This window comes from Trematomus bernacchii, unplaced genomic scaffold (assembly GCF_902827165.1).
Source record: "Trematomus bernacchii unplaced genomic scaffold, fTreBer1.1, whole genome shotgun sequence".
Classification (NCBI taxonomy): Eukaryota; Metazoa; Chordata; class Actinopteri; order Perciformes; family Nototheniidae; genus Trematomus; species Trematomus bernacchii.
This window is the reverse complement of record NW_022987513.1, coordinates 2,116,071-2,141,654: the sequence shown is the minus strand read 5'-3', so window position 1 is coordinate 2,141,654 and position 25,584 is coordinate 2,116,071. Positions and strand designations below refer to the sequence as shown.

At 40.8% G+C, this 25,584-nt stretch overlaps 1 protein-coding gene across 3 annotated transcripts in view; it reads right to left on the bottom strand.

Annotated features, from left to right (window-relative positions):
* Positions 1-25,584, bottom strand: part of igsf9bb (immunoglobulin superfamily, member 9Bb) — a 118,285-nt gene that overhangs the window by 52,124 nt on the left and 40,577 nt on the right. For all 3 annotated transcript variants that reach the window (XM_034151659.1, XM_034151667.1, XM_034151673.1), the window contains exons 3-4: positions 20,108-20,254; positions 1,572-1,723 (exon numbers count right to left, since the gene is read on the bottom strand). In XM_034151659.1, the coding sequence (XP_034007550.1) occupies positions 1,572-1,723; positions 20,108-20,254 (299 nt within the window). The remainder of the gene's footprint in view (positions 1-1,571; positions 1,724-20,107; positions 20,255-25,584) is intronic.

The following is a 25,584-nucleotide window of genomic DNA, read 5'->3' as shown; positions in this document are numbered from 1 at the left end:
CAGTGGTGGAGAGGAGGTTGTGAGGCTTAGGTCCTATCAGTCTGGCAGCAATTCCCCAGATCCAGATGTGTAATTTATGATTTAAATCTATATATTGTCATGCTGATTTCACATATTGTCATTACTTTCTGAATCGGGGATCCCACCTTAATTTCTTCACAAGGTTTCTTCCATTTCCTTCCTGCTAAAGAGTTTTACGTAATATGAATTGAAGGTCTAAAGACAGAGGGTGTTGAATGCTGTACATATTTTTGGTATCAGGCTATTTAAATAAGACTGCCTTTATCAATAATTTATAATAATAATTAAAGGGGTCTGAAAGAAAGCCCAGAAAAGTTTTCTAGAAGACAGGGCAATGGGATTTTTCCATTGGATTTTGGAATATTGCAAACAATATACTTGACAACACACATTTATGTTACCAACACGTTGTTCAGAAGGATAATCTTCACAAATTAACACAATGTGTAATCATTTAAATCATTTTTCATTAACGCATTCATTAATTTACGCCGACAATTATTTTATCGCACATTAACAGTTTTTCTTCATTCATATTATTATTTTGAAAGTGCGTTGCTCACTGGCTTTGAATACACATACAGACATGACAGGTCACAGGAGGGGTTGGATGATCAGTATTGGTTTAGGATGGGCGTCATCACGCATCTCAACCAATGAGAGCATTTAGGGCATGAACATAAGTGGCAAATAGCTTTTGTTTTATATTTGATTTGACTACATTAATTCAAGTGGACCTATCATGCTATATTTGAATGATATAGTGTAGGACCATACCTATATAAGGCATATTTATACTTTTTTTTTTTCAAAATACCGAACAGATCATGCATTTTAGCCATGCCTCATTTTGCTCAATTTGACATTTTTTCGCTCTGTTTTTGCAAGGGTTGATTCTGTGAGCAACAGCACCATCTAGAGGCCTGGCATATGTACTACAGCGTCTCCAGCGCTTTCGAACGGCAATGGCCGTGGCGGTCTCCTCCTGATTGGTGGAGTTGGCCCAATAGCCGTCGCGCCACCATCCTGACGTCAGGACAGTGTTCAAATCTGGATCAGTTTTTATCAGATCCGTTGCAGCCCCTTTTTTAGAGATTTGGGTATGGAGGGAAATAGAGAGGGTTGTGTTTTCTGACACTTGGTGAGTTCCCTGGAACACCGGGGACACATATTCATGTATAAAAGACGTACAAAAGTGCATTTTGCATGATAGGTCCCCTTTAAGGTTGAAGTTGAGATTTACAATCGCGATTAATCGCAGAAAAATCATGCGATTAATCCTTATTACAAATTGTAATCGTTGCCCAGCACCTTTTAAAAGTTACATTTAATAACCAGAAGTCAAAAGCTAATGTAATGATATACTGTAGATTCTGTGTAGTGTTTCAACTTTGCGTGAAGTATGGTCCACCATTTGTCTATTTCACCTGCCTTACCCATGCAGTTAAATAAAATGAATGATCTTTACACAGCAGTATTGTCAGTCTGAAAAACAAGCTTTGATAAATTACTGTATCATTATTCTGAGGATACATAGAGACAGTATTTACCTTGTACTTGGCACTGCTGACCACGAGGCTGCCCTCTCGCAGCCAGCCCACTGAGGGTTTGGGGTTGCCAAAGGCCGTGCAGGTCAAAGTGATGCTCCCCCCCTCCTTGGCCTCTACATACTGAGGTGGTGTATCTGTGAAAGTGGGGGGGGCTGAGGAAGAGAAAAATAATAATTCAAAAGGATGAATCAAAGGTAGAACAATGAAAAACAGTAAACAGTTTTCTGTAGACATGTGTTGACACAATATGAAATGTTGTGTAATGTTAGCAGCAAAAAACACGACAAAACAGTGCACTTGAGTACATAGAATATTATGTAGCGTACATTTTTGGCAAGAAGATTCGGACAGTCATTTTCTTTTTTCCCAAAATATTTCAAATATGTTCTGAAAGGTTAGGGGTGTTTAGTAAGTCAATTATTTGTGGTTGGGCAAATATAACAGATTATACACCTGTTCAGCTGGCTCAGTCTTGATATATGTTATGGTATTCCACTTCAACCATACCTCAGTGAGTGATCCAATCTGGAAGCTGTATATTGCTATATAACGTCCATAATATAATAGTTATGTGTTACACATACTAGTAAATTATGGTTGACAGGTGGTGTGGGGTCCCTTAAGCTTAACAATATATATACTTGAAAACATTTCTAAATGTCTTACAAAGGAGACTATAAATAGGTGGATTTGAATAATAATGCAAAAAAAGTCCTCAACGTTTAAAACCTCTTTTATACTCATAGAACACTACATAACATTACATAATATTTTCTTTTAAAATAAAGAATATTTGCATGACCAATTAGAAGCTGATGTTAGACTATAAGATATATGTGAGGAAATATAAGATGTAATATAAGAGGAAGTGAAGGAAAATGGTCATCTGTCATAATTATTGGTTCTTGATAAGTTTAAAACCCTTCTGAAAATAGTGGGGGTCTTTCATCACTTGTCTCCTGATTGCAGTTAGTATATCTGTTCTTAAGCAGGTGACAAATAATTGCAAAGAGTCATTAAAGTCAACAGCTTTAATGGTGATTGAGGTATTTTTAATAATCCAGTATTTATGCAGTAACTTTTCTACAACATGTGTATTTAAATGGTACAGTACATTATATTTGACACCATCAAACAGTACACTTGGAGCTAAACTGTTAAACTGTTTTCTTGCTAATTTCTTAACACAATGATCATGGATTTAGCATGGATGTTCCCCACTTGAATTGTGCATGTTTTCACATATGTACTATATTTCCTTATGCTAACCCCCCCCCAAAAAACATCACTTGAAAAAGGCATTTCAAATGTTTTAGTTATGTAAAAACATTATAATGATGATATTTCTTTCTAGGAGACATCAAAGTCTTTAAAGGTATGTTTTAACTGGGTACGAAATCATCTTATTCCTCCTTTTGAAGCCAAGTGTACATAATATCAGGAGACTGGCCAATCAAACAGGTTACCGACACACTGCTGAATAATGTGTAAGGTAAAGTGTAAACCTTTACCTGGATTTGCTTATTATTTGGGTTGGTGGATTCAGGGTTGACAGTTGTAGATTTGTACAGGAAGGGTGGAAGCCAAGGAGCAATGGATAGCTTGTCACATAACTCATGTTTATTCCTTAAAAGCTAAGGAATAAACATTAATAACTTTAACCTCTGGTGCTCGGAGTGCATAAGCACCATGCTCATGCATTTATATGCAAAATGCAAACTCAGAAGCAGCTATTGAAAGGATTAATGTTCAAATCCATAATTGTTTGGAAGAATTCTGTGACAAAGGGAGCAGAAGGTCTGACATTTTCTCCAGCAGCAGCAACATTTTTTTTAATAAACAGGAGAGCTTGTTCTTGTCCTTTTCCTCAGAAAATATTTCTTTGAATGCAGAAGTTAAAAGTTGTTTTGACTGACCTGTTTTCCAAATGTCTCCATTTATAATTGGACCTAAATGTTTGCATATATTGAGTTAAATACATGCAGTATAGTGAAGACTGAGAACAAAAAAGGTCTTGATGTCTAATGACCCATCTAAACAAGATAAACTTTAATAATTCAATCAAGAACTTGTTTAGTAATGATGTGCAAGCCATGCTGCATTTTGTAAAATCATTTTTCTAAATCCTCTTTACTTCAGAATCCTTCACCATCATGATGGATGGTCATACAGGACAGTTGGCACATCTTTCTAAAATACATCATTTTCTAATAAATACTTAATGCTGATGTCTATAGCTACCCCATCTTCATTTAACCTTAACATTCCCAGTTCAATGCACACAGACGTCAATACCACTGTCAGTGATATAATGCAGATTTGTTGTCATAATTCCTGTTTTGATATCCTCTATCTAATCACCTTAGGACTGAAGCTGATCTGCTTACATGTGTAATCCTTCAGCTTCTCAATTGCTAGGATGTTTTTCTATCCGCATCCATAAACCGGGCCATAGGGCTCATTCCACACAAAATGCTTTGACACAACACAGAGATGGTGAAGATAAGCACTCTGACCAAGCAGCTTCTGTGATACATTGACACATTATAATATAGCACATCTCCTGGAATGGCTTTACATGTGTCCATTAAAGCAGCCATATTGTGCAGCAAATGACACCATGTGATTTCATCCCACGATTCCAACGTTTTAATACTGGATGGCATCCTACCAGTGTACAGCATCCCTTTAGTGCGCAATTAAAGAGGCTTAAAGAGGCCCTATTATGATTTTTGAGGTTGTCCATTCCCTGTAGCGTGTTATATAGGTTTTTGTGCATGTAAATGGTTCCCTCCAGAGGGAGTTTCTCTCCCACACACTCCCTCCCCATGCCTGAAACGCCTCCATTGGACTCCTTTGTCACTTCCCTAACATGGTGACATCACAATGTAACACTCACACTCCTATTGGCTAGCACTCCAACACATTGTACCTGTTGGCTAAGGGGCGGGACATCTCTAAGCAGTTGACCAATCACAACAGCTAACCAATCAGAGCAGACTGGGCTCTGGTTTCAGACAGAGGGTGAAAAGAGGTGCTGCAGCACAGGCAGTGTGAGAAAAATGGAGTGGAGCTTGCCAGCTTTAAAGCTAGTGAAATAAGGGATCTGTACATTTTGTAATTTGGTCTTTAATTTGTAACATCTACCTTTTTATTTTCATTGGTAACTCAATCATACTTCTTAAATGTATTTTAAATGAATACTGTTTCAACGCTGTGTGTGCCGCACTGCATTTGATGTTGTGTGAAGTGTGACAAAAATTGTTTATCATTTAAAATAATTATTCGTACAAACAGGACGTATTTCTGGCCATGATTTTGTATCTCTTCCTGCTTATCCTGTTCTCCACTAGCATTCTGTCTGAGGATGATAAAGGTTCACAAGAATTCAGGTGTGAATTTGTAGAGGGAAATGCATCAGCGCGATATACTGTAGCACTCCCGCCCACAATCTATATGCATCTCACACGGAATCTATATGCATCGCTTACTTCTTCAATGCCACCGAGGCTGACAGCTAAAGTGCTCAGAGTAATCACCGACAACCACTGATGTTTGACTGTGATAGTGAGAGGTGGATTGCAAATAGGCTCTATAAATAGCAATGCAGCAGGGGTATGGAGCAGGGCGTGATCCTTCAAGATTTGTCACCGCAATTCTAAAAAATATTAGCATGAGGATGTACCGTTTATGTGGAATTATCTACTGTTGGTGACATCTCATAATATATTAACATTGAACCCAGTGAAAAGTAGGCATAAAGGATTTTTTACAGCTTCTTTCAGCTCGATTTTACACTTCATTGCAAATGGAGCTCTTGAGGCTGGATAATTCATTTTCGCAATTATACATATGATCAGAAAAAGTGCAGGTACATGCTCAGTCAAACCCTGAGGACCTGTACAAATTAAAGTTACATTTTGGACCAAGGTGAAAGATAAAGGTCCCTTTTCGTCTTAAGGCGAGACACGGCAGGCAAAAACATCGTTTTTCATGCAATGGTCAATTTTGAGATTTTGTGCTATTTTGATTCCATAACATGTTTTTTTTCAGGCTTTTGGAAGGAAAACGTACAAAATACACATTTAGGTGTTTATTTTACTATAGTTTGTCTATTTGCGTCTGTAGGTTTCTCCTAAATTCACCAAAAGTTAGCATTCTAACGTAACATAAAGTACCGCGACCGCTGTTTGCACCATGTCATCAGAGATATCGTTGGAAAGCTCCGGGTGTTTCTCAATGTCGAGGAAGGCTCCTCCAGAGCCACTATTTCAAGGATGCTACGTCATCGAATCCCGCCGAAGGACTGTTCCAATATCCAGGATCCTTGGAATTCTACCGAGGACTGAATCCTTCGTTGCGGGAAATTTCGAGGATGCATCAGTGTATCCTCCGCGGTCTTAAAATCCCCACAAAGCTTTGAACGAAGCATGGAACAGGCTAGCAAGTTTGCAGGTGTGCGTCATATGAGAGGCCCCGCCTTACATTTTCCGCCAAAGATTTTGGAAATTGGTCCGTGTGCAAAGCATTGTGGGGATTTTAAGACCGCGGAGGATACACTGGTGCATCCTCGAAATTTCCCGCAACGAAGGATTCAGTCCTCGGTAGAATTCCTAGGATCCTGGACATTGGAACAGTCCTTCGGCGGGATTAGATGACGTAGCATCCTTGAAATAGTGGCTCTGGAGGAGCCTTCCTCGACATTGAGAAACACCCACTGACTCGGAAGACATGTTTTACCAAGGAAGCGTCCTCGACATTGAGAAACACCCACCGTCTCTCCTGCACAATCTCATCGGATCCAAATATGGTCATTTCCTTTTTATCAGCAACCAATTGTGAAAGTACAAAGGGGTCTTAAACCAAAAAAACAAATCTCATTGGCTGGGGTCAATTTCTGACAACGTGATTCGTTCAGATGCGTCACGTGGTGTGCTAAAACACATCCTGGTTTAGCTTTCCGCTGGAAATGTAAATCTCAAAATGGCAAAAGAACAGCGGAAAAAACGTTCGCAGAGAAGATGACAACAATTGTCACTTGCACGAAGCAAGGTTAGACAAAAAACAAATGACCCCGAACATGAAATACCTTCATGGTGTGCGTTGAGGCGCAAGCTGTCATCCAAAGAACAGGAGGGTTTAGCTAGCGCCTCACAGCAATCTTTAAAGGTCTTTTTCTCAAAATGAGTTTTTTCTCCTATTCTGAGTGGGAAATGTCCACTTCAGTAGCACGTACATACACCAAACCTTCCAGTTATATTCCTATCAATATTCTGAAGGTCTTTACTGAAGGGTTTGTTCATATATCATTCATAGCCTGAATTATATAACATTTTATACCTAAAAACATGGCGAAAATTGATATTTTAGGGCTGTTGACAGTATTTTCTGATAAAAAGAGATCCCTTCTGTAAAAACTTTAGATTCTAACATGACTACAAAATGAAACAAGAATTTTGAACCTGACTTTATCCAATGTTCAGAATTGTGTTCCTGAAATGTATTAAAATATGCGCATATTTAATGAGATTATGGCTCATTTGCATATTTAAACATGTTATTTCATAAAACTTGTAATACAAAAAACAATTGTCTTAATGTAAGTAATTAACTGGAGAAATGTCTAGCTGATATCTTTAAGTTAAAAAAAGGTACCCTATTCACCTGTAGTGTCTCGCCTTAAATTCTTGCAAAATTAGGAACAAAAGCGAATCAAATCATGACTCCATAGCCGCGTTCACACCGGAGTACTTTTCACCGTACTTTTCGCGTTTAGTTCCGTTAGTACCCCTTATGTCGCGTTCACACCAAAAAGAGCACTTAATCTCAGGAACTTTTACCCCCATTTTTAGTGCCTGCTGAGAGATGTTACTTTCCTGGGGGAAAAAAGTGCCCCAGTTCTGATTGGCTGGGCGAATTGCAAACCACGCCCCGTACAACTCTGAAATGTTTTGTAGAGCCGCCATTTCATTATCCTGGCATTAGCATTATTAGCATTAGCATTCGCCCAGCGCACAAACGCGGAGAGACTAACTTATGGCAACACAAAATAAAACATGGGAGCGGTGGAGATGAGGAGGTGTCGGCGTTCTGGCGATTTACTCGGAAGGCTTCAGTAGAAGCTGCTGGGAGTCCCAGCAGCTTCTACTGAAGCCAGTCCCCAACTCCGGGGACTTCCGGCCGGGGACTCCGGGTGGCAGTATACGCCGTGAAGTTGTTTGCGGCCTGCCAGTAAACCCAAAGCAGAAGAAGAGGAAGTGACGTCAGCGGCTCATTTGCGTAATCTTCCCTCAGGGAAAAGTACTCCGGTGTGAACGCGATCTGTACTAAATGCCCTGGGGTAATAAGTGCTGGGGCACTGAGTGCCGGCACTAAATACGGCAAAGTACTTGGTGTGAACGCGCCTCATGACTCCATAATAATCGAATCGTTCATGATTATATATCGGAATTGGCCAATGAGTTCAAATTTAGGCTCATGAAGTAACAATGCCCTTCAATGTACAGCCAGTTTGAAGGGGGGGGACTGACCTCTCATACAGAAAAAATCCAGTGAGTCTCAAGGAAGCTTTATATAGCACATTCGATACTATTCATATTATTTTGAAATAAGCCTATTTTGTAACTAACGGCGTAGAACCTTTTTTGCCTGTGGGCTATATGTCCTCTTTGACCATTTACAGGCACACAAACATATATAACACACGACAGGACCAAGGTCAAAACCAAGGTAGCTTTTGGTTATATTGGTATAATATATGCTTCTTTTCATGTTGACCCCACATACAGTACTGGCTATTTCCTTCATATAACTTTTCATCTTAGTGAATGACTAGACACAAACACAATGGTGTCTTTAATGTCTAGACTAGCTGCTCAATTAAACACATTTGCTAATCATCAAAAGCCTTTAGGGAGGATCTAAGTGATTACAGTAAGAGGTACACTACATCCTGTTTTTGCAGTGGAATCATGTTTCAAAACTAGACTCATAATGTGAGCCTGCACTTAATAACTAGTTGATTATATTCATACATTCATTGATATGTTTTTATGGTGCGCCATTTCCAAATAAGTCCATTCAAATGATAGTTTCATCAGAGTCAACGTAAAATGTTTTCCTTTTTTGGTCCACCTCTTAACAAGGATTATCACAGTATTGTAGAATGAGTAAGTGAGCTGTGTTTTGTACAACAGCACTGACAGTCTGACTTACTACAGCTGATAAAAGTGTTGTGGCTTATGTCTGCCGTGTCAACACAACACTAAAGGACAGCCGAGGAGTGACGGACAGAAACAGAGAAGAGGCAGAGGAGGACGCCGGAGGCCTTTAAACACTTCTGGGAGAGAGGGAAGAGGCAAGGCCAAGTAAACACAACACTGATGAAACTGAGCTAATGTGCCGTGAACACATGGAGGGGGGGGGGGTTTAAAGGACCCTATTTAGTGTATCTGTTACCACAGCAACTGGAGTCATCATATGCTGTCTGATTTGTCTCGATGAATGCTTGAGCTACCAAGTGAAGGAAAAATATGCAGAGTTTCTGTGACTGAGTCCCGTGAGTGTTGACACAAGTGTGTGTGTTACTTCTCTGTACTCAGGTGTTTGTCTGGGGTTCCTCTCCAGAGACCATTTCAGAAAATGATTCAGGAAATGTAACTGGGACAACTTTATCAACCTTCTAGTCATGACACAGCCACCATGAGGCCAGTGAGACACCACAAACAATGAGCGATAATCAGTGTCAACAACACTTTGGACTTCTCACTATGGGGACCTAACCTTTGACCTTGTCCTTATCTCGGCTGGACTTGAACAACAGCTGTTGTGTATCATGGTCTGCATCTCAATCCCTAGTTAAGAGATTAAGATAATTATACTAATAGCAGAACACATTATACAAGTAAATTGGATAAATAATGGAAAGATGAATTAATTATTAAAGAGGACATATTATGCTAATTTTCACATTTGTATTTAGTGTCTCTACTGTGACATGTCTCCATGCTTTAATGTTCAAAAAGCTCTTTTTTTTCTCATACTGCCTGTGCTGCAGCACCTCTTTTCACCCTCTGTCTGAAACCAGAGCCCAGTCTGCTCGGATTGGTTAGCTGGCCGGCACTGTTGTGATTGGTCCACAGCTAATGGTGCGTTCAGACCGGACGCGATGCGAATATTCGCTTCGCTCTAATCGCTCTTATCGCATCGCTCTAAACCAGTGCTTCTCAAAGTGTGGTCCGCGGACCACTGGTGGTCCGTGAGCGCCCCCTAGTGGTCCGTGAGTATAATGGTAAAATTTCACATTTGAAATAAATAAATAAATGTAAGTTTTTCGCACTCTCGCGGGAATATCTCCGCAATGGAGCGAGCTTAAAGGTCCCATGTCATGCTTTTCCGGTTATTACCCGTCCCCTTGTGTGAAGGTTTTTATGCATGTAAACGGTCTGCAGAGTCAAAAACCCTCAAAGTACACCCTGTAGGGAGTAAAACTCTAACACAGAGAAGACCTCCCCAAAACGCCTCGTTGGAGATTTCTCATTTTGCATTGTTTACTTCCTGGGTACTCTGACGTGGGGATACCCAGAGGGCACACCCTCTGCCAGCCTTTCACGAAACAAAGCTTTCCAAACCTTTCAGCGATTCATGCCGGATATGTACAGCGTAGGGCACTGAAGAACGATGCTGTTCCTACTTTGTTTGGACCAGCGGGAGATTCGGGTACACAACCTGTAAGTATTCATTGTTGTTTGTGTATTTATGATGTTTAAAACAAACAAGGTATCTACCACGACTGTTTAAATGGGTAAACGTTTTTCGGGCTACTACGTTGGGATCGCGGAGAAATGCTCTCCGCAGACCCATGCTCACAGCGTTATAAACCTTTTTCTTACTCAATATCAAGCCACACGTATTGTTTTTACTTTGGCTGTGAGTGTTTGTGTGTGCTCAGGATGAGTTTCGCTTGTTCTCGCTGTATCGCCGACAAGGAAGCCTGTCTGCTCCTTGCAGCAGCTCGCAAGCAGCAACGAGCCTCTCAACGTCGCGACCAATCAGAGCACACTGGGCTCACAGGGAGGGGGGGCAGGAGCTCCAACAAGCCGTTTAGGACAGAGAGTGAATACCGGTGAATACACATAGTTTACAGAGATGCTGTATGAGAAACCAATGTGAGTTTGGAAAATTGCACAGTATAAATCTATTTTAGTATACCTCAACAATGGAATTATGACATGGGATCTTCATCACACATGTTGCCACTTGTTTGTACCATTTTCAGGCGATTTGTAATCTGTTCTAGAAAAACGATGTGATTTTGGATATTTGTGGAGTTAGGTGGTCCGCGTGTGTTTTTTTTATTGGTTAAGTGGTCCTTGGTATGAAAAAGTTTGAGAAACACTGCTCTAAACGCTCCAGTTTCACCGCGGCTGTCAGCTGTGTTTACTCGCATCATTCAAACAAGACTCGCCGGCAAGGGGGCTACAACTACAACAAAATGAACATATTTTACCGTGATTTAACTGTAATACACGTTTCAAAATGATGCCGAAGTAACAACATACTGATACCGGTTAGGAACAACCATGAAGTAATGCTTTGACAAGTCTGCAGACAAGACGGCAGGCGAAACACCTTTTAAATTGCGTGTTTTCTGAATGGAGATCGGATCGATCAGGCTAAGCTAACGTTGTATATGCTCTGTCCACACTCACAACAACGGCCTACAGACATAAACTAGAAAATGCATTTCCTGCTGAAAATGCGTGTGAATGCTGTAAACTGTGTACATTTGTTGTTAAACTGGAAGAGTAGGAAAAATAGTGAAGAAGCTTAATATTTCAAAGAAAAGGGTTAAAAAAGGTATTAACAACTAAATGTATAGCCTCAATGTCCTGAAATAGCTGAATAATGTAATAGTTTAATGGTTTCTGTAGCTGAAAGTAGGCTGAAGGAGTTAAATATTAAATGTAAGTAGTAGTGAATGAATGTGTATTAAGAAGAGAAAAGAAAGTAAAAACGCTTTGAAAAGCAGCAGAATATTTTAACTGCAAACTTTTGAACAAAAACCATACGTCACCAATAATGTATAAAATATGTGGAACATGTTGAAGTCAGTATGAAGTCTCCATCAGACAGAAAATAATAGGCTGAGACAGTAAGTGTGCTTGTGTTTGAGGTGACGACGTTATCAAACACCTGTGTGAGTAAGCCCAGAGATCAAAGGTTACCATGGTGACGACGTTATCAAACACCTGTGTGCAGAGATCAAAGGTTACCATGGAGATGTGCAGTGAAAGGAGAGCCTTTCCATTGATCTGAATTAGAGATAAACCTCTTACATTTCTAACTATAGTTTAAAAACAGTAGCTGATATCGGTAAAATGTTAACGCATGCAGCATGTCAACACCCTGGCGAGCGTCTGAGTCTGCTGTTTGTGTACTTTCGGGTCAATAATGTGGCATTATTGGCAAATTTACTAAAGGTTTGCAGCTGCTGCTCTGACAAAAGATCAGGCTGAATTTACAATGGGCCTTAATGGAGACATGTTGAAAGTTTTTGTCACTTCATGCCCTCAAGAGGCATTTTGTTTAATTTTTTTGCTTAATTAAAAGAATTAAGCATCCATACCTGAACACCAGGACAGGAGCACTGTCCGGTCATATCCCCCAAGATTGATCTTCTTCTCCGGACCAAGGCCCGGTGTGTTTTCTTGCGGAGGACCGAGCCCCGTTTAACTCACTAGCAACACAGAGTGGGCTTCGCTCGTGGGGAGGCTACTGCCAACTGTCATCGCCGGCGCCGAGCCCTGCAAAGCCAGTAGTCCGGGCCCCGTCTATCCAGGACGGGCTTCCATTGGCGGATCGGGTAGGCCTATGCTTACCTGCTGAGTGGATCTTGCCCCGCTCTTCCCCTCTGGCTATTACGATGGCGTATTTTCCTGTGTTCCTCTGCCTTGTCGTGGCATGGAGTTTTAGCGGCTATGCTATCGGCAACCCAGACTCCTTACGCCCGCGGCTGGTTACCACAGATGGTGTGACATCCACACTGGGCCATGAACATAATGGATGGTTGTCGCATGTGATTAGTTTTGGAAATGTTTCTCATTGGAATTACTGCCCCTGGGTTCGCAAGATCTGTTGTTTTCCTGGGGCCTTCACCGTGGGAAACCCTACAGATGCCCTTTGCCAGTATTCTTCTTCTAACTCTTCTAGTCTCCCGACTATAACGAAATTTAAGCAGAAGTGCTTAATCATGTTGCTTCTACTTCTGTCTGGTATTCAGCCTAATCCTGGTCCTTTAATGGCATGTAATACCCCAACGGACTTTAAGAACTTGTCTGGGTTACACATCATCCATGTAAATGCTCGCAGCTTGCTTCCCAAAATGGATATGTTGCGAATTTGGTCAGAGTCAACTGGAGCTGATCTAATTATTGTTTCTGAGACTTGGCTTTCAAAGAAAATATTGGATAAAGATGTCGGAATTGACGGCTTCAATATTTATCGTTCGGACCGCCCCAGGAAAGGTGGTGGCATGGCGATTTACGTAAAACATAATCTTGCTGCACAGGTCATCTTCTCCAAATCTGCTGTTAAGCAGTTTGAAATCTTAGCACTAAAGATTGATTTATCTGGTGGTCAGTTTTTAACTGTTGTTGGTTGCTATAGGCCCCCTTCTGCTACAAACGACACATTATCCTCGCTAATGCAGCTTTTATCTCAACTACAGTTTAAGGAAATCATCCTGGTGATTTTAACTGGGACTGGCTTTCACTAGTGTCTGATGATTTTAAAGCTCATTGTATGTCTCTAAATTTTACACAAGTAATTGAAAGTCCTACTCGTCTTAACACCAGGTGTCTAAAAAAATCATCTCTTATCGATCTTTTAATTACTAATCAACCCCATAAATATACTGCAACCGGGGTCTTTGCTAATGACCTAAGTGATCATTGTCTAGTTGGTGCTATTAGGGATACCAAAATCCCCCGTACTAAACCCTGTGTTGTTCTGAAAAGAAATGTTAAGCACTTTATAGAGCAAGCAAGCCTTTCTTCATGACTTAGTTCATTTTAAATGGGATCGTATTTTATTGATTGGTGATGTTGACCATGCTTAGAAGTATTTTTATGACAGTTTTAGTTATTTTTTAGATAAACATGCTCCGTTTCGCCGGTTCAGGGTGAAGGGCCGTTATACCCCCTGGTTCACTTCTGATCTGGCAGCCCCCGCAAGAGCAATCTCCTTTGGGCTGCTGCGAGGAGGACAGGCTCTGAGGCTGACTGGCTTCTTTTTCGTCAACTGCGTAATCGCTGTACTGCTTCCATTAAAAAAGCCAAAAGCGATTTTTACTTATCCCAGACCACAGACAGTTTAAACGATCCTAGGAGATTTTGGCATGCCATAAAATCCCTCTCTGCCAGCTCTCGCTCCTTAGAGCTGCCTCCAAACATTGTTGTTGACTCCACCCCTGTGTCAAATAAGACAGAGATGCTTAATTGTTTTAATAAACATTTTATTGCCTCCAGTTCCTTGTTTGACACAGTATCTTTTGGTAAATCATCTCCCTCCATCACCAATAGTCATGCCTCCAGTAGCCACGCTTTCTCCTTCAACCCCTTCAATGTTGGGGAGGTTTGTAAGGCTCTAAAGGGCCTAGACCCCAAAAAATCAGCAGGCCCGGACGATCTCCCCCCTTATTTCTTACGGCTAGCTGCAGATATTATAGCCAAACCACTGTGTCATGTTTTTAATCTTTCTATAACAAACAATGTCATTCCAGATGTTTGGAAAACTGCAAATGTTCTCCCCTTATTGAAAGGTGGTGATCCCATGGTGATGAATAATTACAGATGAAAATCTCTGCTTCAAACCACATATTGACAATCTCTTAAGGAAATTGAAATTAAAACTGGGATTCTTTTTTAGAAATAAGGCCTGCTTCTGTGCTTCTGTGCGAGGAAACGGCTTGTAGCTGCCACATTTTTGCCGCTCTTGGACTACGGGGATGTTGTGTACATGAACGCCTCAGCTCACTCCCTTCATCTGCTGGACGCTGTCTACCATGGGGCTCTGAGGTTCATAACCAACTGTAAACCCCTCACACACCATTGCACGCTGTACTCTTTAGTCAACTGGACATCATTATCAATGTGCAGATCACTGCACTGGTACAAACTCATCTATACCGCTATGCTTGGACTGCTGCCCCTCTACATATCCACTTACATATCACACAAACAGTACAGCTATAGCCTACGATTTCAAAATTACATCACTCTGTCCGTCCCCTCAGTACGCACGGTGCTTGGGAAAAAAGCCATATCATACTCTGCCCCCTCGACCTGGAACACACTTCAGCAGGAACTTAAGCTGACCAGTTTGATACCCATCACGGATTTTAAACTAATTTTAAAAAAGCTGGAGAAATCATCTGTGGGTGTTTGCACCTGCTATATCAGACTACTGTATATGGATTTCAATGACTACTTTTTTTACGATGTTGTATTTTAGTGTTGCCTCTGTGTTTAGTGTCCTGTCTGTCTGTAACTTTGTGTGGTAGTGTTACCACTGACAGGTCTCTCTTGAAAATGAGACCTTGTGTCTCAATGAGATTTTACACCTGTATAAATAAAGGCTAAATAAAAAAATAAAAAAATAAAATTAATCTTTCTTTATTTTTCAACGTAAGAGAGGTTTTCCTACAATTCAAGCATACAATTATGTCCAAGGAGTGTAGGGTTTGGGAATTATGGCAGTTTAAAAAAAAAAAGTAAGGCGAATTTCAAGCTCTCCTCCACTCTAGGTGTGACATCACGCACTCTGAGCCTTAACGAGCTGCGCAATAGAGTGCCACAGTGACGCGTCCTACAACCCGGAAGTAAACTCCTTCCGGTTCCTTCGACAAAAACCAATGCAATTTCTCCATAGGATTTTGGAAAATAGCTCGAAATAAGGTCTGTGGTTGACACAAATTGAAGAGACAGATCACGTTTTGTTCAGCCGGATAATATCCACATGTCTACCCTACTTTTATAATTTTCGAATCATAAATCTAATCGATAGATTTATGATTAGAAAATTATAAAAGTCACTGTGGCACTCTATACACACTAATGTTAGAATCTGAAGAAGGCCTCTTTACCAAGCTCCAAACTAAGTTAAATATCTCAAAAAGTGTAAAAAAATATCAAAAGTCTGAAGAATACGTTTAATAGCTGAAGGTCTTGTGACCGTTTTAAAGTTGGAATGAAGTCTCTAGCTGAAAGTATGTGGAAGGAGTAGCATTCGGAGCATGGTGTAGTTAAAAGAGGATTTGAAGGTTCCTCCAATTGAGTTACATGTTAAAAAAAGAGTTTAAAAAGCTGAATATTTCAAAAGGTATAACATATTTTCAAAAGTTGAAAGTTTCCCATCATGTGCTGAAAAGGCTGAACATTTTGATATTTGAATGGTTTCTGTAGCTGAAAGTAGGCTGAAGTTATTCGACGGCAAAATGTTGGATGAAATAATAATAATAATAAGAAGAAGAAGATGATTAAAGATTTGAAGAACTATAGTGGAATGCTGTGGCACAGCATTCCACTAATAAACCAGCGACTGTATTCGCCATGACACAGACAGTCTGTGGTTTGTACTTGTTTCACTTTTGTCCAGTTTCTGAACAGATATGAGGAGCTGTGAGCTCTGTGTGCTAACAGCTAACGGCTGATGTTTTGGTTTTCTGATTCAACGTCAGTGACGGCAGGCAGGCGCGCCGGATTCATTTTAGAAGTGGGGGGGCCAAAAAAGTGCGTGTGTATGGCCCAATCCCAAACCACGCCCTACACCCTACACACTCCCCCTCCGTGACGGAGTGAACTCCGTGGAGTGACACATGAGGCTCCCTCCTGTCAGATGGAGGGAGTAGATACAGCGGCAAACTTTGGGACAAACTCCCCTCTCTCCGGCAGAAACAGGAAATGCCGTAACTGTATCAACGGTATCAAATCAGCATCTCTTTGACAAAAAATGTAAATTAATAACTAAAATAAAACTCCAAACATCTCTAATTGTGTTACTTTTTTGTAAAGCTCTTTTAGTTTTAAACCTGATGTTTATAAGCTTCTTAGTTTTTGCAACAGTCTGTAAATATACACACCTTTATAATAAAATGCACACATTTACCTTTTTTAGACTAAACACAGGTAGATCCTAAGTTAAAAAAATATGAGGTTATCATGAGGTTGTTAACATCGCAGTTTATCAGTGGATGTTTGCTGGAAGCACAATAACTGCATGTTTTGCATTGCTTTTAAATTTCAGTTAATATAGTGGTGAGAGACTCCCGATACATTAGATTTATAAGTTAATTAATTGTCTCATGATGCATATTTCCCGGTGAGCATGAAGCTTTTCAGAGTGGGGTTTTTCTCAGCTACGAGTTATTTTGGAAATTGCTCTCCTGAAGAAAGCGCACTTTTTTTTAATACACTCTCTGTGGAAATGAGACTTTTCGTGGCTGTCCAGGAGGCTTGGGCACTTTTCCAGTTATTAACTCCGGTATTAACAAAGCTATCATCTCCACATTTTGAGAAAGTTACAAGCCGTTTGACAGCAGCAAATCTGCATTTTTTTTTTATTATGTGGCGGCGGTTTTGACAGTCTCTGCGGCCGCAGAGCTGCTGCTTTTGGGTTCATCTGGCTTCGCTGTTTCTATGATTGATGAAGGTCCAGGCTCCGGAGACGTGGATGTCAGGGATGTGACCTTCCAGTTGTTAATTTAAGTTTAGATTGACCGTATTTAGTTTTCTTCTGCGCTGGTTCTTCTGACGTGTTTGCAAGTGTATATATTCTTTCTATCTAGGTTAACGGCTGACACACACAGAACAACGTAACAAATAAAGTAAACAACGTAACGAATAAACAAATCTAAGCTTTTTTATTGGTTGTAATTTACATGGATACATTTGAATGGTGTGACAATGTCCTATTTGATTGGGTTCAAATGTACATATTCTTCCTGTTATGTCTGCCTGCTTTATTTTACCTAATGCAAAGTGACCTGCTCCATCGAAATCAGTCGCATTGACCCGAAGACACATTTTGAGTTGTATACACTGTTGGAAAGAGGAGATTCCTAGCTTTCTAATGATATCAGGAAGGATTGTTGTAGGCTACTCCAAATATTAAGCAAAATATGTCACATTATATAATGACTGTTACAGAGTCATCATTTTGAGAAAAAGGCCTTTAAAGTTTCCTCTTCTCTGGATCGATCTGATTGATTAGCGGAGCAAATGATCAAAATACTACGGAGGGAAGATATTTTCGTTTGGATTACTGGTCTGGGGGAAGCCCGCGAGTGTGTGTGTATACGTGTGTGTGTTTGTGTATTTTTGCATTTGTGTGTATTGTGTTTGTTTCCCGGGGAAAACACTCACGAGAAACACCGGATGTTGTTATGCCTGCAGTGACGTTAAGTTACTCCGTTCTCCGCTTGTAATTATGCCGTTACAAGCTTCAAAGTTGTATTTATCATCTGAATTTGCCGAAACAATTTTAATATTCTGAAAGCCAAGACTTTGTTTATTTGAAATCAGATAAAAACAAACTGTAACGGACCCTGCCGTGTTATCTATGATTACTATACGCCTTACATTCATAATTTCAGCAGAGGGAGGGGAAGCGGCGCTGTGGAACAGCAGAGTGGCGAGTGAGAGCTGTCATCTTCCCTTTACAAGCTTAAAAAATGCCTGTAGCTAATGAGATTGAATATAACAATCAAACATAACAAAATATACACAGCTATATCAGATCGCGTTTTAGATGCGACTTTGGCCCCCCCGCTTCCGGCACCCTTGACGGCAGGCTGAGATCCTCACCGCTGATTGGCTACTGCGAGATCGCGTCAGGCGAATTTCACGCTCGAGTTGAAAAGATTTGCGTCTGTCCGCGTCTCTGCATTGACTTTACATGTAATCGCGCCACCCCCAAAAATCGCATCGCGTCCGGTGTGAACGCACCATTAGAGATGTCCTGCCCAGGGGCGTCGCCTGGACCTGAAAACATTCGGGGCTTAGCCCACAGTGGCGGCGGCACTACAGTGGCATTTTTTACTGCAACACTCCCCACACGCACACACACAATACACCCGCGACTGTTACAATAAAGGCTCGATAATCAGCTCACGGCATATAGGCAGGGGTAAAGTGGTATTTTTTATGAGTGGGGGGCTCACCTCCTCGTGGGGGGTCCGGGGGGATGCTCCCCCGGGAAGATTTGTTTTTTAAATATTGAAGTTAAAAGCATCAATCTGGTGCACTTTGAGAGCAAAATGAAGAGATCTATGGATACCTCTCTGAACACCCATATGAAGCAGAACTGTAAACAGATGTACTTTTTCTTTATGGATATTTTACTAATCACTCCCTTTTTAAACTCTATTCTTGTTTTACTGCCATATAGTATTTCATAACTGTTTTTCCTTTATTCTCTTTTTTTTAATAACTATAATGATCATATGAAGGTGTGCCGCGGAAATAATCTTTTGAATAATTTGTGACCAAACCGTTTGAGACCCACTGAGATAACTTAGACTAAAGTTAACTATCTAAACACTCAGAGAGTCCTTTAGCTCACCTGAGTCTCTCAGTCTGAGAGGAGAGGACTCTCCTCCAGCTTGTTGTGGAACAAACAGCTCCTTATGTCCTAGTGCAGCTAGCTAACCAGATGCTAACAACACGGTCCATGCTGACACCGGTCTCTCCCTCCCCCTCTCTCCCTCTCTCCCCCTCTCTCTCTCTCTCTCACATGCGCTATTGCCACACACAGAGCCGAGCTTGAATGACACACGTTTATTTCCATGCAACTCTCTGATTGGTCTGGTGTCATGCCTCTGTTGCATTCACTGAACACGGGAAATTACAGTGCTGCCGTCCTCTCTTGTGTCATGATGAGGTTCACGTAAAGCACGGTTAATGTATTATATTATTGAGGGAGAATTGTCCGGGGCTACAGAAAAAACTTTCGGGGCTAAAGCCCCGGATGCCCAGGCCAGGCGACGCCACTGGTCCTGCCCCTTAGCTTATCACTTAGAATGTGTTGGAGCCCTAGCCAATAGAAGTGTGAGTGTTACATAGTGATGTCATTACAGGAGCAGTGATCTGCAGGTACCAGTTCTTTCAGATACTTTTGCTCAAAACCTTTCGGTTCAGATAAGAAGTCCTTCAATTTGGTAAATACACATTTCAATGACTAAGGTTACTAAATGTGTCTAATTTCAAGTCTTGCGTGCGTTACAAATAGTATTTTTAAAGACTGACCTATACATTTCCTGTTATACATTGCATGTTGGCATTGATTAAACAAGGCCTTTCAAATGTCTGGAGCCCATCTTAACACCACTGCTACAAATGATAATAAATGTCATATTCAATATACTTGTGCAACAAAAAAATTATACAAAAGTCCACATACAGACGTAAAGTCATATCTGTATCACCAGCACCATCTGTTTGATTTGAACAGTATGATTAAAGCATGCTAACGGCACTTACCGTTGACGGTCAGATGCACCCAGCTGCCATTGTGGAAGGTGTCGTACTGCTGCTCCAGCATCAGCACCTTACACTCATACCAGCCCTGGTCGTCTGAGCGCACGTTCTCTATCCGCAGGGAGGACTTGTCGTGCAGACTGGCTCGGCCTGGGGGGGGGGAGAAGGAGATGATGTGTCAGCAGAAAGGGACACACAGAGGTGAGTGGGATGGGTGGATAGAATTAAATGAGGAAGGAAAAGGTGAGAGGACAAGAAATAAAGAGGAGAGAAACACCAGATGAATGTCAAAAAGGTGATCAACCTTCGGATGCATTAGATATTAATAGCATTAATATTACCTTGAACCAGCCCCTCTTTACTGTATGTTGCTATAGGCTTAGACTGTTTGTATACACTCATGTCCAATAGACTAACTCAGCATCCGGGGCGTAATTCCCCAGAGTTTGTGTGTCTCTCACCTGGCAGGTTGCCAGTATTAAAGGTTACCTTTGTGTCATGAGTCGTGGTCCTGCCTGATGCCCATGTTATTTATATATTTTTCAAACTGGATCCATCCCTTCTTTAATCGTTCACATGATAATTTTGGTCATTTGGATTGTCTATCTTGTCATTTTATTATCCATTTCATTTATGGACATGACATCTATTGCTAGTTTTTCTCAGTCCTGGGCAAGATCTTTTATTATAGGGTTTCTTTGGGAGTTTTTCCAAGTCTGTTTCAAGGGTCTCAGAACAGAGGTTGTTGTATGCTGCTAACAATGTGAAGCCCTCTGTGAATTTTTTTCTAATTTGTGATATTGGGCTATATAAATAAAATGTTATCCATTGATTGATTGTTCAACACACTCACTGCTGCACTGTGGTAAATATGATGTGAAATGTGTCACGTAAACCTTAGTGTGGCTGAGATGTCCTTATCTCCATGTGTGTGCCGGTCTATTTTGGAGACGCTCTCAGGCAAGGACAGGTCATTACTTCCTTTGAGGAGTGGGAAGATTCCAACATGACAACAGAGAACCCTCAGCTGTAGACAGGCTTTGCAATTCGTCAGAACAGATATCGGTTTTTGATTTGCTGTACAGAGTCAGGAATAGCTGCATTTTACTTTTACAGATCAAAAGCTGAGAGGGGGATTGATGATGTTGCTCCGGGCAATCTGGCAACTGAATCATAACAGATGGCGACTGGCAATACAGGCTAAACAAAGGGCTTTAAGGAGGCACATGCCAGCTCAAAACGTCAGCATTATCAAAGCCTTGCGATCCCTCATTAATCCCCTCACCCCCCCCCCCCCCCCCCCCTCCCCTTTTCTATACTTTGTGGGTATTCCTTACTCATTCTCTGTGGCTTTCATTAAACCACTCTGCAGTATCACAGACCAGGTAAATATATCAGGCGCACTGAGGTAAGGTACAGAGTTAGGGATGTTTGTTCACTAGCCTTTGTTTTTAGGCATGTTTGTTTATATATATTTTGTTCCAGTTACAACCATGTCTCTGAAAAGAACAGAGAAAGAGACTATGTTAATTATTAATGGTGAAATATACATTTATTTTATTGCATTATGTCTACTGTACTATCCACTATGAACTACAGTATGTGCTGACGTTTATATTTTGATCAGGGTATTTCTTTTAGATTTCGCAGGACTAGTATTATACTGTGTCACTATATTCCAAAATGTAAAGGCAAACTAAGTATATTTAAGCAATAGCTCACGACAGGCCGTGGTATATGCTCATTATATCACAGCTAAGGGGCGTGGTTCGGCCCGACGCGAAGCGGAGGGTCGACAACCCCCTTAGCTGTGATATAATGAGCATATATCACGGCCTGAAGTGAGCTATTGCTTTTATAAAACGGTTACCAAGTGTGGCAATATGAAAGAAAAATACACACTCTAATTTAAATAGTTTTTATTAGTAAATAATGATGTTCAAAATAAAATAGTCCCTCTGTTGCCTTCTGCACGAAACATAGTGCGAGGTGGTTGCTATGCAACAACACTAACAACAGCTAGCGAACATATTAGACAGAGAGCGTTGATCCATTATTTGGCTATTTATTTACATTAATGTGTATGTTGCCGTTTATTGTGCACTCACTGAAAAACTGTCCAGCATCAGTAGCATGGCTTACGTGGTTACTTGCATAGGCTGAGGTTGTTCTAGGCTGTTGCTTGGCGTGGCGAGAATATTGCTCCACTTTCTCCGGTCCCCGAGATTCGGCTTCCAGTAGCTCTGGAGAGAGCTTTCGCACCTGTGGCCACTAACGGTCATAATTTCTCTGCTTTGTTTCAAGACCCGCATCAGAAAGCTTTTGAATGGTGATACTTTTCCAGTTGGTCGACCTGCTCTTCACGTAGCTCTACATGTCGTCGTTTAGGTGCTTTTTGTTCTGGAGATAGGCACTCCTCAATCCACTCCTCCATAGTAAGACACCCCCCCCCCCCCCCGGAGGTCGAAGTTAATCTTAAATGTTTTTGCGGACCTTTTTGATTACAGATTTGAAAACATCGTTGCTCGCTTTAAAAGTAGCACAATTCATTATGTCAAACCTTGGAAAGTATCTAAATATCCCTGCCCTAATGCCAAAGGAACTGCACACTGAATATGTTTTTGCCGTTTGATGTCTATGTCTGGACCGTTGCGTAAAAAGGAGGGTTTCTGCTCCGTTACTTCTCCGCTGCTTTCTTGTTCCAGTTTGAAAAGCAAACTGCAAGCAGTTTGCTTTTCGGCCCAACTGTATACTGTTTATCTCAGACGCGGAGGGTTACTGAGTTGTTGTGAAAAGTAACTTACAATTCTACCCGTGGTATACGCTCAGTATACCACGGCTAAGAACCAATCAGATTGCTTGATTTTACTTGTCCGTTTTATAAAGCACCTTTAAACACAAGCCAATTCAAAGTGCTTCAAAGGGATATACTTAAACATGACATCCTTTTCACTTGATTTGCACATTTCTTAAGGAAATAAAAGGTATTAAATTAAACAAATGTGTTTATTGGTCCTAAATGTTATGTTCTCAGAGTTAACAGCCATGCTGCTGTTTTTAGGTGTAGTTGAACTGTATAGCTGGGAAGCCTGAATCGATGCAATAAAGAATAAGTTATTGGGGTCTACTTTAATATTAGTAGCACAAAATAGAAAACAATTTATGAGATATTTTAGTCAGGACAAAATTGGTGGACCAACTGACCGTAAACAAACATTCTTAAAACTCTCATTTGAATCCAAGCTCAATTCACAGTAGGAATATACATCCTGAACTGTGTCAATATAACAATGAAATAAGTGAGAGAAGAGTATCCCTAGGGGTAGCAAAGCAGCAGTCAGCATGACTTTGTTTCATTGAAGTAATTGAGACACAAGTCCAGCTGTTCCTCCAATGGTTTTCTGTTCAGTCAGTCTTTACGTCTTGTTTCTTCTATCAGTCTCCTGTAGCCGACACACGGCAGTCTGCCACAGAGCAACACTCCTCCTGATTGGCATTCACTGTGATAACACAGGAGGACTGCCTGAGGTGCTCCAGGTGCTGTGGGTTGACTGTTCACTGCTATAGTGTTTATCAAAGGAGATGTTATTGAAATGTCATTGAATCTTAAAAAAACACGATTTCATTTTAATATTTGTTTCCAGAGATGTGAGCTATGCCATTGATGCAGACTGGATAGGTTTAGATTTGAACACAAAGGTTACATGGTATCAGGCTGATGTATCCACTAAATGTTGTTGGCAATGTATCATACCAAGGCCATATGGTCAATCTTAAATAGTTTATTTAAAATGTAATTAGGTTTTACCAGTCTTGGGAATAAATGGTAGGCTACAGAGAAAGGAATACTGGGAGGAACGCCCATCCTGCTTTTATCAATTTAAATTGTTTTCAATCAGAAGGCAGCACATCCCGTCGAATTGGACCACCTCCGTAAAAAGCACTACACCGTTTTTTACTGAGCAATCCACCAATCTTGTGCGGTCACAAGGTGATATTATTTCAACTTTTCAGAAAAGCGCTAGATTTTGACCATGTCTTTAGACAGAATTGATCATAACAAAGACCAAAAAGCCAAACATTGGTTTGAACGGATCGGGCGCCGGGACCCAAATGCTGCTGTTGATAAGTATTTACCCTTCGCTCTACAGCTGTCAAACTGAGCACTGACAAGCTTATTATTCCAGATTGTGAGAGCAAGTATTGTTATGGTGAAAACACAAGATCAAACATATACATATACAAATAATAAAATCCCAGGGGGCTATGCTGCCCAGCGCCCTGCCAGGACCTTTCTGATAGAAGAAGCTGCTTCGTGGACACAGGGCCTTAATTCGCTTCGGAATTTAAATTGAGACACCCCTACATCATACTGCACCTTGCATTTATTCTCATACGTGTACTTAATATTTAGCTGTCCTTTATAAGTATGAATCCAACCAAGCATATTGTTTTAGTTTTATAAAACGATCAGATTTCAACTAAGCGAGATTTAAATGTAAGCTGCATGAATTTAGAAGAAGAGCAGAGCAGGTTGGTTGGCTTCAGGAAATGTCTGCTGGGGAAATTCATTTTGAAATGCCACTATTCTTCTGGACCTAGCACATAGTACTTCCACAATAATAAGGGACATTCAAAAATGTAATCTGGGACCACTGCTGTTTTTTATTGGTTCTCTATGCCTCCATTTCTGAATTAATCTTCATGTTGTTTTGCTCTCTTCCTGTCTGGCTATCAATTGATATCCATCTCTTCCTGTCCAATCTCAATGAATAGTTCTATACTTTTCTGCCTCGCCTACTCGGATGTTTTCTACCTCTTCCTCTGGAAAAAAAGAAAATAGGACAATGGCTTGTTTGAGACGAAGGGCAGACGGGTGTAGGAAACAGTGACCCTGTGGTAGGATCGACTCATTAACCCTCGACATCATCATAAGTCTAAAGAGGGCACAATGTGAGCTGCTGTGTCTCTCAGAAGCTTCCAATGTGACCTGTGACTTCATTCCATGATGCAACATCAGAGTCACACTGCACACAGCGGGAGGTCGCTGTTCGTCTGAACGCAGATATAACTTCAGATGTTCCTCTGCTGCATTCTGAAACAAGATGAATCGTCACTTTGCTTAAGGCTTAAGCTAGTGATGTGTCTCTAAGGATTGAAGACACAGCAAGATGAATTTTAAAACAACACACCAAGCAGAAGTTGTGCACATAGTCTCTCAAAACCAGTCAAATGTATGTCATTGATATTTATTAACTGCTGTCTTTAACATGAATCCAATCCAGCTGATTGACAACAGTCTGAACAGTTTTGTTCTTCATTATTTTCAGAAGCTGTACAATTTTTAAAAAGTATCATCTTTGTGATCATGATATTGAAACCATGGTATTAAGTGAAGAATGGAAATGCAGTTTTACTCTTACAGATAATCCAGATTTGGGGAAATTGGGAGCATGATAAAAGCTATTTGATCATGCTAA